Raw genomic sequence first — 15,242 nt, 5'->3', positions numbered from 1 at the left:
AATGATGACTGAGAGATGAACAAATAAACCTTGGACCTCAAAAGCCTGACGATTATATTTAATACTCATGATTTTTCTAAAAATGATCTATGGATAATCAAGTAAACATAAAAACATAAGGTGCTTCAGTCCAGTAAGTGTTCATCTTGAAATATTACCGATAGTATACAAGTAAATCAGAATTTGTGTTAAAAAGTCAAATATGATCACGTGGTATAGAATATTGTGTGGTATCCAAAATTATGTGCAAAAAAAATATTTGTCTTTCTTTGGAAGCTCAGCATGGAAACGTAACATCTGTCGGTCCTACCAGAGCATCTCGATCTTCCTTTCTCGCTTCTTTCGAGGCCCTGGACACGTCGAAGGGCCCCAGATTTCATTCCCACACTGTGCTGAGCTCGTGTTAGAGTATTGTATTACATGAGACCTGCGCTCTGCCTGTAAACAGTATAAAAGCGTTGGAAGAGCAGTTGTTATTCTTTCACAATCTCTCTCTCTCTCCCTCTCTCATCCTTTACTTAGACTCTTTCTTTCTCACTCCCTTTCACTCTTTCCCTGTTACGCAATGCAGTTTGGCTGTCGCTAACTCCCTAGTAGAAGCAGAAGAGGGTCCAGGTCTTGCGTAAGTACTGAGTCCCCCTTTTTCGACAATAACCCCACTCGAGAATCTCACAGAGAGATGTTTAGTGGACCAAAATCAAATCTCTCAAGGCAGCTATGAGGAAACCGAGGGTTTTGTGATCAGGATGTTCTGTATAAACACACAGGCGGTAAATCTGCACTCAGTCTACTCCTAATGCTCCGATCCAACTTGGTACATTTCTCCCCAAGCTTTCATAACATCAACAGCTCACACTCACATCTGAGGGGAACCCAAAGAAATGTGCAAAAGTAGACGTTCATAAATAAATAGCTGGTGGATAATCTCACTCAGCCAGACCACTGACTAAATTGCTAGAATGACTGGTCCACATCGCAGCTCATTCTGGTAAAGAACCGCCCATATAGACAAGAAAAAAACTGACTGACATGTAAAACATGTTTTTTTAGCTTCCTAGAGGTGCATTTATGTTATGTTAGAAATAGTTTATACCACAATAATAGGTTGTTGTGTGGAGAGAAAAAAAAACAGTAAACAGTAAAGACATTTATAATGTTACAAAATATTTATTTTTCAAAAAAAATTTGAACTTTTGAACTTTCTATTCATCAAGGAATCCTGAAAAAACGTATCACAATTTCAACACAAATATGACGCAGCACAACTGTTTTCAACATTGATAATAATCAGAAATGTTTCTTAAGCAGCAAATCAACATGTCACATGATCCTTCAGAAATCATTCTAATATGTTGATTTGCTGCTTAAGAAACATTTCTGATTTTTGTTCTACTAAATGGAGCCTTGGTGAGCATTAGAGACTTCAAATAGATTAAACTTAAAATAATAGGTCAGAAAACATATTTTCTGCCCGTCCAAAAGATAAGAACCAATGGCCCGGTTTCACAGACAGGGCTTAGATTAAGCCAGGATTAGGCGTTAGTTCAGTTAAGACATTTAAGTAGCTTTTTAAAATGTGACTAAAAAAATTAAAAACATAAAAAAAACATTACTTGTTGCATCTTGAGACAAAACAATGGCAGTGCAAGTTGCTTTCAGTCAGGGACTAACTTAAACATTGTCTGTGAAACTGGCCAATTATTTCATTGACAACTCCGAAAGCAAAGCAGAATATGCACATCTTCTGTGAATATCTAGTTTACTTGCAACTAAGACAAAACTCATTGTATCAACCTGTTACCCTGTAAGCAACTGTTTCCAGGCAGTGTGACTGAAAACATTCAACTCTTGGAAGTTGCCTAAACTCCACGATTAGACAGATTAGAGCTTGCCAGTACAATAAAATTCTTTCCAGTTTTGTGTGCAATATACATTTGTGGGAATGGAATCAAAGCCGGTGGATGACATGCTCTGGTAACAATTTATTTCGAAAGTCCACTTCAGACATTCTACTAACTACAAGTAACTTTGCAACCACATGTCAACTAACTCTCATTAGAGTATTAATAGACTGTTAGGGTTCAGGTTAGTAGAATAAGTTGTTGCAAAGTTACTTATAGTCAGTAGAGTGTCTGTTGGGGAGCATCAAAATAAAGAGTTAGCTGATATTAAGTCTACTAATACTCTAATGAGAGTTAATTGACATGTAGTTGCAAAGTTACTTATAGTTAGTCGAACGTCTAAAGTGGACCATCGAAATAAAGTGTTACCCATGCTATGATTGAGATCAAACTCCTTTTGTACCCATTAATATCACTCAAATCGGCTGGATAGAAACAGCCACGCAGTATTAATAGACTGTTAGGTTAGGGCTTGGGTTAGTAGAATAAATTGACATGTGGTTGCAAGGTTACTTATAGTCAGTAGAATGTCTGTTGGGGAGCATCAAAATAAAGTGTTAGCAGATTTTAAACAGACAGTCTACTAATACTCTAATGAGAGTTAGTCGACATGTAGTTGCAAAGTTACTAATAGTTAGTCAACCGTCTACAGTGGACAATCAAAATAAAGTGTTACCCATGCTCTGATTGACTGGCTGTACGATGTCATGCACGTTTTCTCCCTGCAGGTCGCTCCTTTTGTACCCATCAATATCCCTCAAAAAACAGCCACACAGGCCTAGAAGAGCTGACGTGAGTGTCTGTGACAGGCAGTGCAGTTCAAGCACCGCCCTTGGCCCACTCGCTCTGGTGTGTTGGGTTGTTTTTGGGATGGCCTGTCCGCACGCCTGTGTTTATTTACAGAGGGAGAGGCGCTGGGAGATCTCTCAGAGTCACTAAACATAATCCGTCATGCACACGCACCGGCCTCTTCTGGAACATACACAAATGCTGACACACTTCTTACACCCATGCACTCCAAACACACTCGAGAACAACTTCAACTTTCTAAACAAGCAGTACTGCATACACACAGAGGATCCTGAATTTGCACAAAGACAATGATTGAATGTCACTGCGATTGATCAAAAAGGTGATGGTACAAGCAGACTTTTCTAAAGTAAGTGTGTTAGGTTTCAAATGATAAGATCTTCAGATCATTTAGCTACTATTTAATTTCTCATCTATCTATAATTCATTTAGTATCAACTTGTGAGCGTGTTTATACAGCAGGGCAGATATTCTCTGGACTATTTCGTTATTTGGGTAAAATTAGCTCAGCTCCGTTTGCCATGTGTAACAAATTAGTTCGTACACCCTGTAATTTTCTCAGAGATAAAAGAGGAACTTCTGTCTACAACTGTGTTAAAAGGCACAAATTATTTTGCTCTTAAACTAACAAAACGGCTGACCTCAGACGAGCAGAAATAGCAACAAAAGCAATATTGTTTCGATGCGGGTTTAAATTTAGGGTGTTTGCGAACCTTTTCATGACTGAATGTTTGCTTAGAGACAAAACCTCACTGTCACAGAGGTTTGGGTAACACTTCATAATAACTTCATCAATGTGCATTAGTGCATTATATAACTGTCAACAAATCACTACTTAATGTACATTCTGATGAAGTAATGAAAACTTGATTCATACATTTTCACAAACATTCCTTTTCATTTGGTTGTACAAGAACGACTGATATGTTGAGCGAAGTGCTTGTTAATGATATATTAGTGAAAATGAGCGTAACTGAGTTGAGTATGATCTGGATCCTTTGGCATTCTCAATGATTTTACCCACAGGGTAGAAAGTGAGCCGCCTGGCACTGACTGCAGCCATTCTTCATTTTGAGGAACATTAAGGTGTATGTTAGCATGTGTAATGTACGGGAGACAACGTATATTTACTCTATGAACTACACTGTTACAGGTATCTTGCTACAGTTCAATACATTAATTCATGAAAGGCTTAATTTTTGTCCGGAAAGTGATTAAATAAACAAATCAAATATTGTACAAACTCCTGTAATGATTAATGGTCTATAATAAATCATATGAAGCTCTCTATATGAAAACTGGAACGTTTTTATCTAACGGTTACTGTGCTGAACAATCATTAAAAGAGTTTAGGAGCTCAAATTATTTCATTTCTACGATGCCAAATACTGATACAAACTAAAGCAATGATCAAGTCAATCTAAAACTGCAAAGCTCAATTGAGCTAATTCCTTTTATGAAAATGTAGATATTATTTGCTATATTGCAAATAATTGGGAGCATGAATGATATTCCCAGCTAACAAAAAATATTTTCTAAGAATGTTTTGCTGAAGTTCCCATTAAGTTTCTAAATTTATATTTTTGAACATTTAAAACGTCTAGCATTTTTAATGTTTTAAACACTTTTTTTCTTGGTTGTGCGAATGTTTAGGGAATATTCTATTTTATCATTTTGCAAACATTATGGAAATGTTGGTGAATGTTCAGAGAACATTAAAAAGTAACTGTATAACATAAAAAAGAAAAAGAAAAAAACATTGGTAATACTTTATTTCGAGTCCACTTCACTCCATTCTACCAACTATAAGTAACTTTGCAACTCCATGCCAACTAACTCTCATTAGAGTATTAGTAGACTGTCTGCTTAATATCTGCAAACTCTTTATTCTGATGCTCATCAACTGACATTCCACTGACTATAAGTAACTTTACAACTACGTTAATTTATTCTACTTACTACGGGGGTGACGTTCCATGAATGATGTATGTTTTTGTGCTAATGTTTTGAGAACATTATTAAATAGCAGATAACTTTGAAAGAATGTTCTGGTAACGTTACTGGAAGAACGTTTGTTCATAACTCTGAGAGAATATTGCTCGAACTTCCGGAGAATATTCCCTGTTAGCTGGGTTAATGCTAAAATATTGCTTTTGTTTGGCTAGTTATTAATTGCATGAAAGTTGGTTTAACAGTGTAATCACGAGTGTTATTTTAGTTGCTCGGAGGAGATAACGCTAAGAAGTTTAACAGCCACGTCCAGCTGTTTTTGCTCAATGACTCACTGTCATTTTTTTTAACAGGTTAGGTGTGTTAGTGGCAAAAAAATGTGGTGCTGATATCCAGCGCAAACAGAGAGCATACTTCAGCAAGCACTCAAAGCACATATATACTAAGTCATATACTCTTGAACAGCATAAACCACACAAAGTCATAAAACGGCTGCAACATAAACCATTTCCTAGAGCCTGGTCCCGGTGCACAGAGACGGCCTTGTGTTCCTGTGTGTACAGTCACAAGGGAGCTCTGTACTGGGCTCCAAGAGACCTGCGTTTAAAAACAGACCGGTGGGGCCACGGTATGTTAGCATTTATGCATGCATGGACATTTAATACCACAGTGAAAACATGCGGACCTGTTGAGCTGTATGGGACATTAGATTTAATGGACGTTCCTGCAGGACGGACGATCTTTGAACGAGTTGGTTTGTTTCTTAAATAACGGGGCAGAAAAATCCATGTATCATGAGACTGCAGTAAATAACGTGTGTGTGTGTGTGTGAGTGTGTGTGTTTACTGTTGGAAAGTTCACTTCGTGAATGATGTATGAGCAACGTTATTGCTAATAATAAAGCAGTAAACTAGAAATTGATGCAATTTGGTGAATAAAAATACTGTTAAAAATAATGATTCCAATTAGAACCAAAACGGGTTTTAGAGCCTGGTTTCATTGGAGAACTTTTTTACACCCCAAGAACTCAATCAATGCAAGAACACACATTACTGTTCAAAAGTTTGAGGTCAATCCGATTTAGAAATAATGTTAATAATAATAATAACAACAGCAAGAATGCATTCAATTGATCACAATTTACAGTTAAAGACGTTTATATTGTTACAAAAAAATCCAATTTCAAATAAATGCTGTTCTTTTGAACTTTCTATTTATAAAAGAATCCTAAAATTATATAAAGCAGCACAACAGTTTTCAACATTGATAATAATCAGAAATGTTTCTATCAAAGGAATCAATTACATTTTACTATATATTCACATAGAAAACAATTGTTTTAAATTGCAATAATATTTAATAATATATTTTTTTTTTAAATGTATTTCTGATTAAATAAATGCAGCCTTAGTGAGCAGAAGTGTTTTATTAAAAAAATGTTTTTTATATATTTTTGAACATTTTAATAATCTAAAGAACATTTTTTGACATAGAAGAACCTTAAGTACAATGGAAATGTTCCGTGGATGTTAAAGGTTCTTCATCGATGCAAATAAATAACCTTTATTAAAGGTGAAGCATTTTATTTTGGTGCTTTAAAGAACCCCTATACCAGTATGTTGTTCTAAAGACACCATAATGCACCACAATAACTATTTAAAGAGGCCATATCATGCCCTTTTACAAAATCTTGATTTAGTTTTTGGGCTCTATAAGAACTGGTTTTCATGCTTGAATGTTCAAAAAACTATGTTTTCCCCATATTCTCCATTGTTTAATCTCTTCTCTTCCCAGTCTGTCAGTAACGCTCTGTTTAGTTCCTGTCTCTATAAAGCCCCTCCTTCTGAAAAGCACACTGTGCTCTGATTGGTCGGCTGGAGCACTTCGAGTGTGTTTGGGAAATGTCCCGCCCCTTTCCATAACCGCCAGTTCCAACACACTACTAACTAACTTAACCAGGCCCCGCCCCTTTATTCTGCATATTAATTATTTAAATGAGGAATATTGTGACGTGTTCGTTCCGGAAGAAAACTCAAGACTGCAATGGAGGGAGACTTCAGGAGTTCATAAACAGTGACACTGATATTCAGAATAACTGCCTTTGGAGGGACTTTGCAGACATTTTTCATGCTCAAACAGCAACATTACAAGTTGAAAATGTTCAAATAAACTCCGCAGAACCATCCGGGCAACTCTTGACCAGAAGAGAGTTCTTTGCTGAACCCACGAGCCACTGAAGAAGCTTTATTTGTAAGAGCACATGAGATTGGCTGGAGGTGGGGAGAGGGGAGAACCTCTCCAGTGACTCCAGCTCCACACCCCAGCAACAGTGGGTCTCAGGCTGGAATTTTCCATGGAGCATGTGGCATACGCACACTGCTCTCGAGTTTAAATAGTGCTGTGTGGGCTCTGCCAGCGCTCTGTCTCCGCATGAGCCCCACTCTATATCTCTCTCTTTCTCTCTCACATATTTGTGTGGCTTCCAGTGCCGTTGTGCCCTGCGAGCGCTTCCTGGCGCCCAACCAAATAAGGCAGATAGCCTGTATGTGTTTATTAGCCAGCACATTATTCTGACACAGGACACTTCATTCCAAGTCCAGGAAAAAGTTAACTATGTCCTATATATTCTTCGTTCTTTTCTGTTTGCTCTTTGTTTCTTTGCCACACATTGGCTCTGCTCCAGAATCTACACTATCTTCATAGGCAGCTGCCTGCTAATGATTCTGATCTGAAATGGAATCTCACAACTGACCATTTTGGAACGCTCTACATAATCAGTGACTACAAATAGCACTCCTCACAGGAAGTGCACTGGATGCTTGACTCACGATTGGTTTCTGTAAAGTTTGATGTTAGCGTGTTGCTAAGCTAACACCAGTAAACTTTAAATAAAATACATTGCACACAAATATTTGGTACATTTTGTTATTTTTTTATTAGACTGAACTATTTTTTTCCTCCATACTTGTTAACTATATTTATAGAGTACAACGGGGCTAAATTCACACTGTGGTAAAAGGCGCAATTTATTTTATTCTCCTCTAAAAGCACTAGATAGCACAAAACTCACCGCAGCACTTTTCCAAACATCGTTGTTTCACGATTCACATGAAAATTTGGCTGATTCTTCATGCAATCATTCTGCACTAATTTGATTGAATATTTCAAATGGTTAACATTTTATTTTGATGGTCACTTTTGAACATTCTGTTGATAATAAGTAGCTTTGCAACTACATGTCAACTAACTCTCATTAGAGTATTAGTAGACTGTCTAATATCTGCTAACACTTTATGTTGATGCTCCTCAACAGACATTCTACTGAATATAAGTAACCTTGCAACTACATGCCAACTTATTCTAACCTTAACCCTACCAGTCTACTAATACTCTACTGAGAGCTATAGTCAACAGAATGTGCTAAAGGGACCATCAAAATAAAGTGAAACCTTAAAATGTTGTAAGTTTATGTAGCAAATTAGAATTGATACAATTACTGAACACAACGAAGGTCTTGTTAATGATGTTTGTTCAAGTAATTAAATCAACATATTTTCAATAACTGAAGACTATGTAAAAGTTTGGTATTTAGGGTAAAAAGTGCCCCTGCTGTTGGGACGAAAGGCACAATAATTAACATGATAATAAATAGCTGTCTGACTTTTCCATTTGTTATCATGATATGGTTAGATTCAGAAGTTAAATATAATTTATTAGGTTGGGTTAGCTTAGAGATAAACACCATCTTTGTAATGAAACGATCATATTAAAAAAATATATCAATCATATAATAAAATATATGTATTGTTACTACTGCAAAGCTTTCAGAATCTCTACTTTAATATATATATATATATATATATATATATATATTATTTTATGCATTCTTAAAAAGAATGAGGATTTAAATTGAGAATTGGAAAGTACATTTTCCTTAAGGTTAGCCCCATTATACCCTAATCAACATTTCTGTTTCGCTTCGCTTGAGCTCGTCGCAATGCATTCTGTGATTTCAATACCCAGTAGGGACACATATGATACTGCTTTAAACCTGTCGCAGACAACTCACATCACAAACCAGACGAGCCATTCTGTACTCGCATGCTCAAGTTCAAGGCAGACGTCCAAAACAGTGAATCTAATCACCATACAGGCAAAAGTTCATTTCAAGAGTGAACAAAGTGGATTTGATGCATTTGGTGTATTAAAAAGAAAGAAAGAAAAAAAAAACAGCTCAAACCATTGAATTCGATTACAAAAAGTGATGCATATTATACTTTATCCAATGGAGCATGCCTATGATGCCTTCAAATGCGAACTACGTAGGCAGCTCAGGTTTTGGAGCAGAGCCATTGTGATCTAACCCACAATCTCAAAGTGCAGATTGCCAAAGTTCAATTCTAAAATAATCAGCGCCGTTTCTCTGATTGTTGACACGGGATTATTTATATCCTGTAAACTGACTGGGGCTGGCACTGGGCCACCTCTATTCATATTTGGAGTATTTATACAGCCGGCAGAGCCAAGAATAACATTCAATCCAAAATATACCTCAGGGCATTAAATATCTCCTCATTTATTTTGCTTTTTATGCTGTTTACTCACATTTTATCCAGGAACTCAAAACAATTACATAATTAATGGTACAATAAGGACATTTAAAAGCATTGATTTGCTTAAATAGGACTGACTTTCAAGACACAGTGGGGTAGTATTTTGGTTCAATTAGAAGCATTATTCAAACGTGGTGTGTGTGTGTGTGTGTGTGTGTGTGTGTGTGTGTGTGTGTGTGTGTGTGTGTGTGTGTGTGTGTGTAACGGGGGGAAGGAATGAGGATAACATTCTGGTTGCTAAAAGAGAACATGAAATATCCTTTCAAATGATTGCTCAGCCCTACTAATTTGCATAAATAATGTAAAGATGGTGCAGGAGTGTTGACGGTCCTCACTACAGCTGCACAAATATTGATCAGGAGACACCACACTATAGCCTGTGATGTGGTGACTGTGGCTCAGTGGTTAAATCTGTGCTGCAACTGAAAGCCTGTGGATTTAAACCCGCATTGCCACTGTGTGCTTGAAAAAGGAGCCTGGTTATTCCAGTGGGACTGAACCTCTAATGTGAACTAAATGACAAACTAGTCATTTAGAATGTAGTCAAGAATCTGGCAATAGTTAGCAAAGTAAAATAATCCCACTTTACATGAGGTTCACGTTAGACAACAATAACGGAGTACTCCAGGCTATAACCATCAAGCAGCATTTTTTTCTTTTCAATTATGTAGGAAATTTTAAAATACAAATCTCATAAAGAAGAAAATAAACCAGATCTACAAGAGTTATCTATGGATTAGGGGAGTGACATGCAGAGCATAAACCAGCACAATGATCATTTTTAGCAAAGGTTAAATAGCCATTTAGCTGGTTCTTTTATCGAAAGTGATTTAAACAGTGGCGCCACTATCTGCGATGCGGGTGGAGGGACCTTTAGATCTGGGGTGCCGGGACAGCCGAAACCACCAGCCACAATGTTAAAAGATTGTGGTAACTGAGTAAATGCCAGATTTTAATTTTGTAAGCTCTCACACATATTACATTTATACATTTTATCCAAAGCGAAATAATGCTAAAACTCAATAAAATACCACAAAGACACTAAATTATCCGGTGCATTGTTGGTACTTTGATAGTTAAAAAAAAAAGTGCATTGAGATGATTTGCGTATTACAAACATTGATTGAATAAGACTGTTTACATGTATTCCTATTTGCATTCTTTCATTTGGGCTGAGGGAGGGTGGGGGGTGGCAGGGAGCCCATCAAGTGTTATTGCACTGGGGCCCATAAGATCCTATTTAGACTACTGGACTTACACTCCCAATGAACAGTGATGACGAGGTTTGAACCTACAAGCTTTAAGTCACAAGTTTCCCAACCCCACTACAGAAAAAGGTTTGAAACACTCACTCTCGGCAGGGTAGAAGGGCTGCATGTCTATCTTGTGCACTTCTTTGGCGTAGTACTCCTCCTCGCTGCGCTGTCTCTCGCAGGTGGCCGCGCGCTCGTTGGCTTTCTCCTGAAGCAGGTCCCGTGTGCTGTTATAGATGGCGATGATGTCCCGGGACACCTCCTCGGGCTCGGGGTAGATCTCAGGAGGACTGCTCAGCTTGAGTTTACTGAGGATCTGACCGCGGATGGCCTCGATCCGTTTCTTTTTGAACTGGTTCATGTCCAGAGTGCTGCATGTGGATAAACTGACGGCCACTGTGGCTAAATCCAAGGTCAGAAGAAGACTCAAGACGTACAAGTTCATTTTGTGCTTTTGTTTGTACCAGAAGCGAGTCTGCAAATTCTAATTAATGAATTAAGTCACGCAGAAGCCCAATCATTTCAATAAAATATATTTTGCCAACTTCAAACTTTGCGCACTATTATCAATGGCAAACGTCTCTCTCTCTCTTTTTATTGTACCTGCAAATCCATCCGAGGTGCCAACATGAAATGGTCTGTCAGATCCGTTATATTCTGGTGAGAAACTAAGATCTTCATTCCAAATCACTTCATAGTGAGTGCACAAAAGCACGGGGCACTAAAACAGTTATTGTTTCGGCCATCAAAAGTTTCTGCTTCTCAGAGCTCTGTTGATGCAGTTGTTGATGACAGACGCGTCGCCTGCGGGCTTTTTGCGCGCACTTCCACCGCATCAGAGCGCCGCGAACTCTCTCCAAACCGCCGCGCAATCACGCCTCCCTCTCGCCCTCACTCTATGAGAAGATGTGGAGGTCCAGGAAAAGCCTCTGCTCACTCCGCAAGTCGCATTGCCTCTCCTCTGACGCACAGGTTTGCGCGTTTGGCACCGGCAGATGCTGAAGAAAATAAAGCTGTACCCGTCTCACGCGTCCTAAAGTCGTGGAACAGAAAATAGTTCGGACTGATGGGGTAAATTACTGTAAGAGCAGGTAAAAGCGATTTCCTTTTCAGTTTACGCACGCCTCCATTCCTTCTGGTGGAAAACAACAGTCCCTGTGCCAGCACACACATGCACATCTGAAGGCAGCCGGCTGGAGAGAGAGATTTATATAGGACTGACTTCACCACGTGGTTGTGGTCATCACGGTGAGACCGGGAGATTCGTCAGCGCGCGGGTTTACCAAGCACTTCAGTGTAAATATCTCAGCGTGTCGTTTCGATTCAGCACTGCGGCCAGGTCCTAACGCCCACGGGCTGGGTAGGCTACTTTAGCTCTGGCAAAACCAGACAGGGGGGCTGGCCTCCCTAATTTGAACCTCCCCAATAGAAAGTCAAAGTAAACCACAAAATATAGCATGAAAAATATGTCGAGAAGCCAAAGTGGCACAGGCTATTTCAGCTGCGTAAAAACGCTCGTGTAACCAGTTATCAGTTGTTTACAGTACAAAATCATGGTAACAGGGTTTTTTTGTGTTTTTTAAACACAACAAAATGATTATTCATATTTCACTGTCTTCATGTAGGATATCCATCATCAGGCAAACAGCATTAAGGTTTCAGGCATAAAATATTGACTTTATTATTCAGCAGTGTGGTGCAGTTTATATTTATAGCCTTTATAAATTCAATGAAATGAGACAGAAGTCTTAGTATAAAACCACCCATCTAATCTGAACTGTTATCTTGCTTCATTATGTATGCTCCCCCCCCCCCCCCCCCCCCAAAAAAAAAAAGAAGCAAATAGTAGCTTATGTTATTACTACTGTTATGACACAGGCAACTGATAAGGAATGAGAAAGCAGGCCCAGCTGTTGCATCAGTGCATAAAAATCTAGCTGATAACCCATTTTGGGGAGGTTGGATCACAGGGCCGAGGCAGATTCTCTGTGTGGAACAAGTAACGGCAGGCTCCCTCAAAGCACCTGCTTGATTTACTCTCCCATTCCTTGAGCTTATGCTTAAAAAAAATCATCATTTGCCAAAGCCTTTTGTACCCGGCCCACACTCCAGTAATCTATCAGGAATGACAGGCCTTCAGAACCCCACCGACAGCCCTACCAACTGCTGTAAACCAGATGTTATCACTAAATCAGTACCAACAAAGACAGATGTAAGACCGAGGGAGAAAAAGGTTAAGGATGTTAAGGAATAAGCCAAATCATATTAAGTGTAGAAAATTGCACAATTTGTTTCTTCTGCATGGTCCACCTGATAGTTCTCACAATCACTTGCTTTGAATCAAGCAAGCCGATGAAATGAGGAAGAGGTTTTGTGATACAGGCAATTGGCGATATGAAAAGATGAGTAAGGGAGCAACAGAGGAGCTTGACCCTTTCTAGGGCGCTCTGTCAACATGCCCTGGAGAGGGCGGGCATTCCTGAGTGGCAGGTCACAGTGTTGTCGTGACAAATGGGCCTTTTACGTTGGCCAAAATGAAGTGCTCCTCTGAGGGTGATAGCGTACCCTCTCAGACAATGGGTAAACATATCTCAACTGGGTGTGTACACATAGCTGGACTGAGAGAGATAAAGAAAAGAAAGTCTAGAATCAGCACAACTGTCATTCCGGCAAGACTGCACCCTTAAAGGTCAAAGGTCAACTCTTGGCAATCCTCAAATCAGAGAGGCCAACAGTGCTAAAAGGGCCTGTTATATTACATCCTACAATCCTAATGAGCTGAAGAGAATAGAATACACCATATGGCCCATATCATGATGGAAAGTATGAATTCATTAGGAGCTCAGATTGCATGTACAGAACCAGCTTCTCAAAGAGGTCAGAGAGTCAAACCAGCGGATGAGCACTGAACTACTTTGACAGCAGCGCCTCCCTGTGGTCAACTAAAGCATCACTAAAGCCAATGGTGTCCAACCTTACTTCTGTAGGGCCACTATCCAGCTGCAAACCTAATCAAACTTTTGAACCAGCTAATCAAGATCTTCAGGATTACTAGAAGCTTCTAGGCTGGTGTGTTGGGGGAAGTTGGAGCTGAATGTGCAGAACGTAGGCCCTTCATAAGCAGAATTAAACCCCCTGACTAAGTTCACAGTGATCCAAGAAGTATTTCAAGACTTTGTGAGATGTGATGAACTACATATTTCACATCTAATGTAACAATCAGATTTAAAGTACCTAAATCAGGATTATTCTGCTTCTGGAGGTCCACTGTCCAGCAGAGCTTAGCTCCAACCCTTATTAAACACACCTGAACCAAAGTAATCAAGGTCTTCTGGACCTTTACTAGAAACTTTGGGTGCTTCTCAATACTCACATTGATGCTTCCTCGTTTCCTCTCTCCTCCAGCTCGTGATCCGGAAACTGGTCGAACTTGAAGGACATCTCAATGCTCTAATTTCACCGCGAGGAGGCCAGGAATGAGGAATGAGGAGCGAGGAAGCTTCCTGAGGAGTCATGAGTGAGGATACACAGGTGTATCCTTCCTTCGCATCCTAAGGGGGTGGGAGTTTAGACACGAGGAGCGAGGGAATGAAACGAGGATGCATAAATAAGAAATGAGAAGCACCCTACCAGTCAGGTGTGTTGGGTAAAGTTGGAGCTAAACTCTCCAATACGTTGGGCCTCCAAGTCCAAGATTGGACATCCGTTTAACGGTCTATGAACTTAACTTTGCCCAACAACATAGGGTGCTTTTCAATTCTCAAATTGATGCTTCCTTGATTACTTGCTCCTCCAGCTTGACCAAGAAACCGATCAAAATTACCAATCTTTAAGGACATCTCGTTTCTCTAATTGCACTGCAAAGAGTGAGGAAGCTTCCAAATGAGCTATGAGTGAAGATACACAGGTATATCCAATGCAGAAGTCTTCTCTCTGACTTCTCCTCTCCCTTCACATCTGTCACAATAATTGTAACTTTAAAATTTGACTATTTTACCTCTACAGTTTAAATAAACAATATATCGCACATATTTCAAAAGGGCATCTTGCTTTATTATTATGAATTTCTTAAATAACCAAACTTTTACAGATCCCTTAAGCGCAGCTGATGACGCTATTAAGTGACGCTCGCATGATCAGGAATATTCAAATATAAATACACTCATTTTCTTTTCTTGCACCCTACGAGGGGTGGAGACGAGACGGGAGAAAGCTAGGAAAGGAAATGAGGATGGACAAATAAGAAAAGAAAAGCACCCATGGTTTCTGTTGTTAAGGGCTCAGCATCAAATTAAACTATACAGTACTTGTGCACAAATTCATCAAATGATAGAAGCTAGGCCAATAATGGACAAGTTACATGACATCTCATCCTCAAACCAAGAACAAAACCACACAGCGTTAAAGAGAATCCCTTGTTCGCTAGCAGCAAGGATAAACATGGTTGTGCTGAACATCATGTTATGTGCAAGTGAATTCTTGCCTGTCGAAAGCATGGAAATGTTACTTTAGAACGCAGTATTTTACAAATTTTTACCAAAACAAGGCAAAAAGAACGACATTATAAACACTTAATAAAGTAAACATTTTCCTTAAATTGTAAATTCGCAATATTTGGATTGGTCTAATATTTTGAAACTAACAGCCATGATTCTCCGTACTGCTCACTTTATCTGCAACATGATATACTGCACCTATATAAAAAACAACAGAAA

General features: G+C 39.0%; 1 protein-coding gene across 1 annotated transcript in view; it reads right to left on the bottom strand.

The window, feature by feature from the left end:
• Positions 1-11,840, bottom strand: part of tgfb2 (transforming growth factor, beta 2) — a 42,905-nt gene extending 31,065 nt beyond the window's left edge. The window contains exon 1 of the mRNA XM_082150431.1: positions 10,627-11,840. Within this exon, the coding sequence (XP_082006557.1) occupies positions 10,627-10,972 (346 nt within the window). The 5' untranslated portion in view covers positions 10,973-11,840. The remainder of the gene's footprint in view (positions 1-10,626) is intronic.
• Between the last annotated feature and the right edge of the window lie 3,402 nt (positions 11,841-15,242).

The sequence above is a fragment of the Leuciscus leuciscus genome (genome assembly GCF_965113295.1).
Source record: "Leuciscus leuciscus genome assembly, chromosome: 20".
Classification (NCBI taxonomy): domain Eukaryota; kingdom Metazoa; phylum Chordata; class Actinopteri; order Cypriniformes; family Leuciscidae; genus Leuciscus; species Leuciscus leuciscus.
The sequence above is the reverse complement of the archived record's forward strand: the minus strand, read 5'-3'. Positions and strand labels throughout refer to the sequence as shown.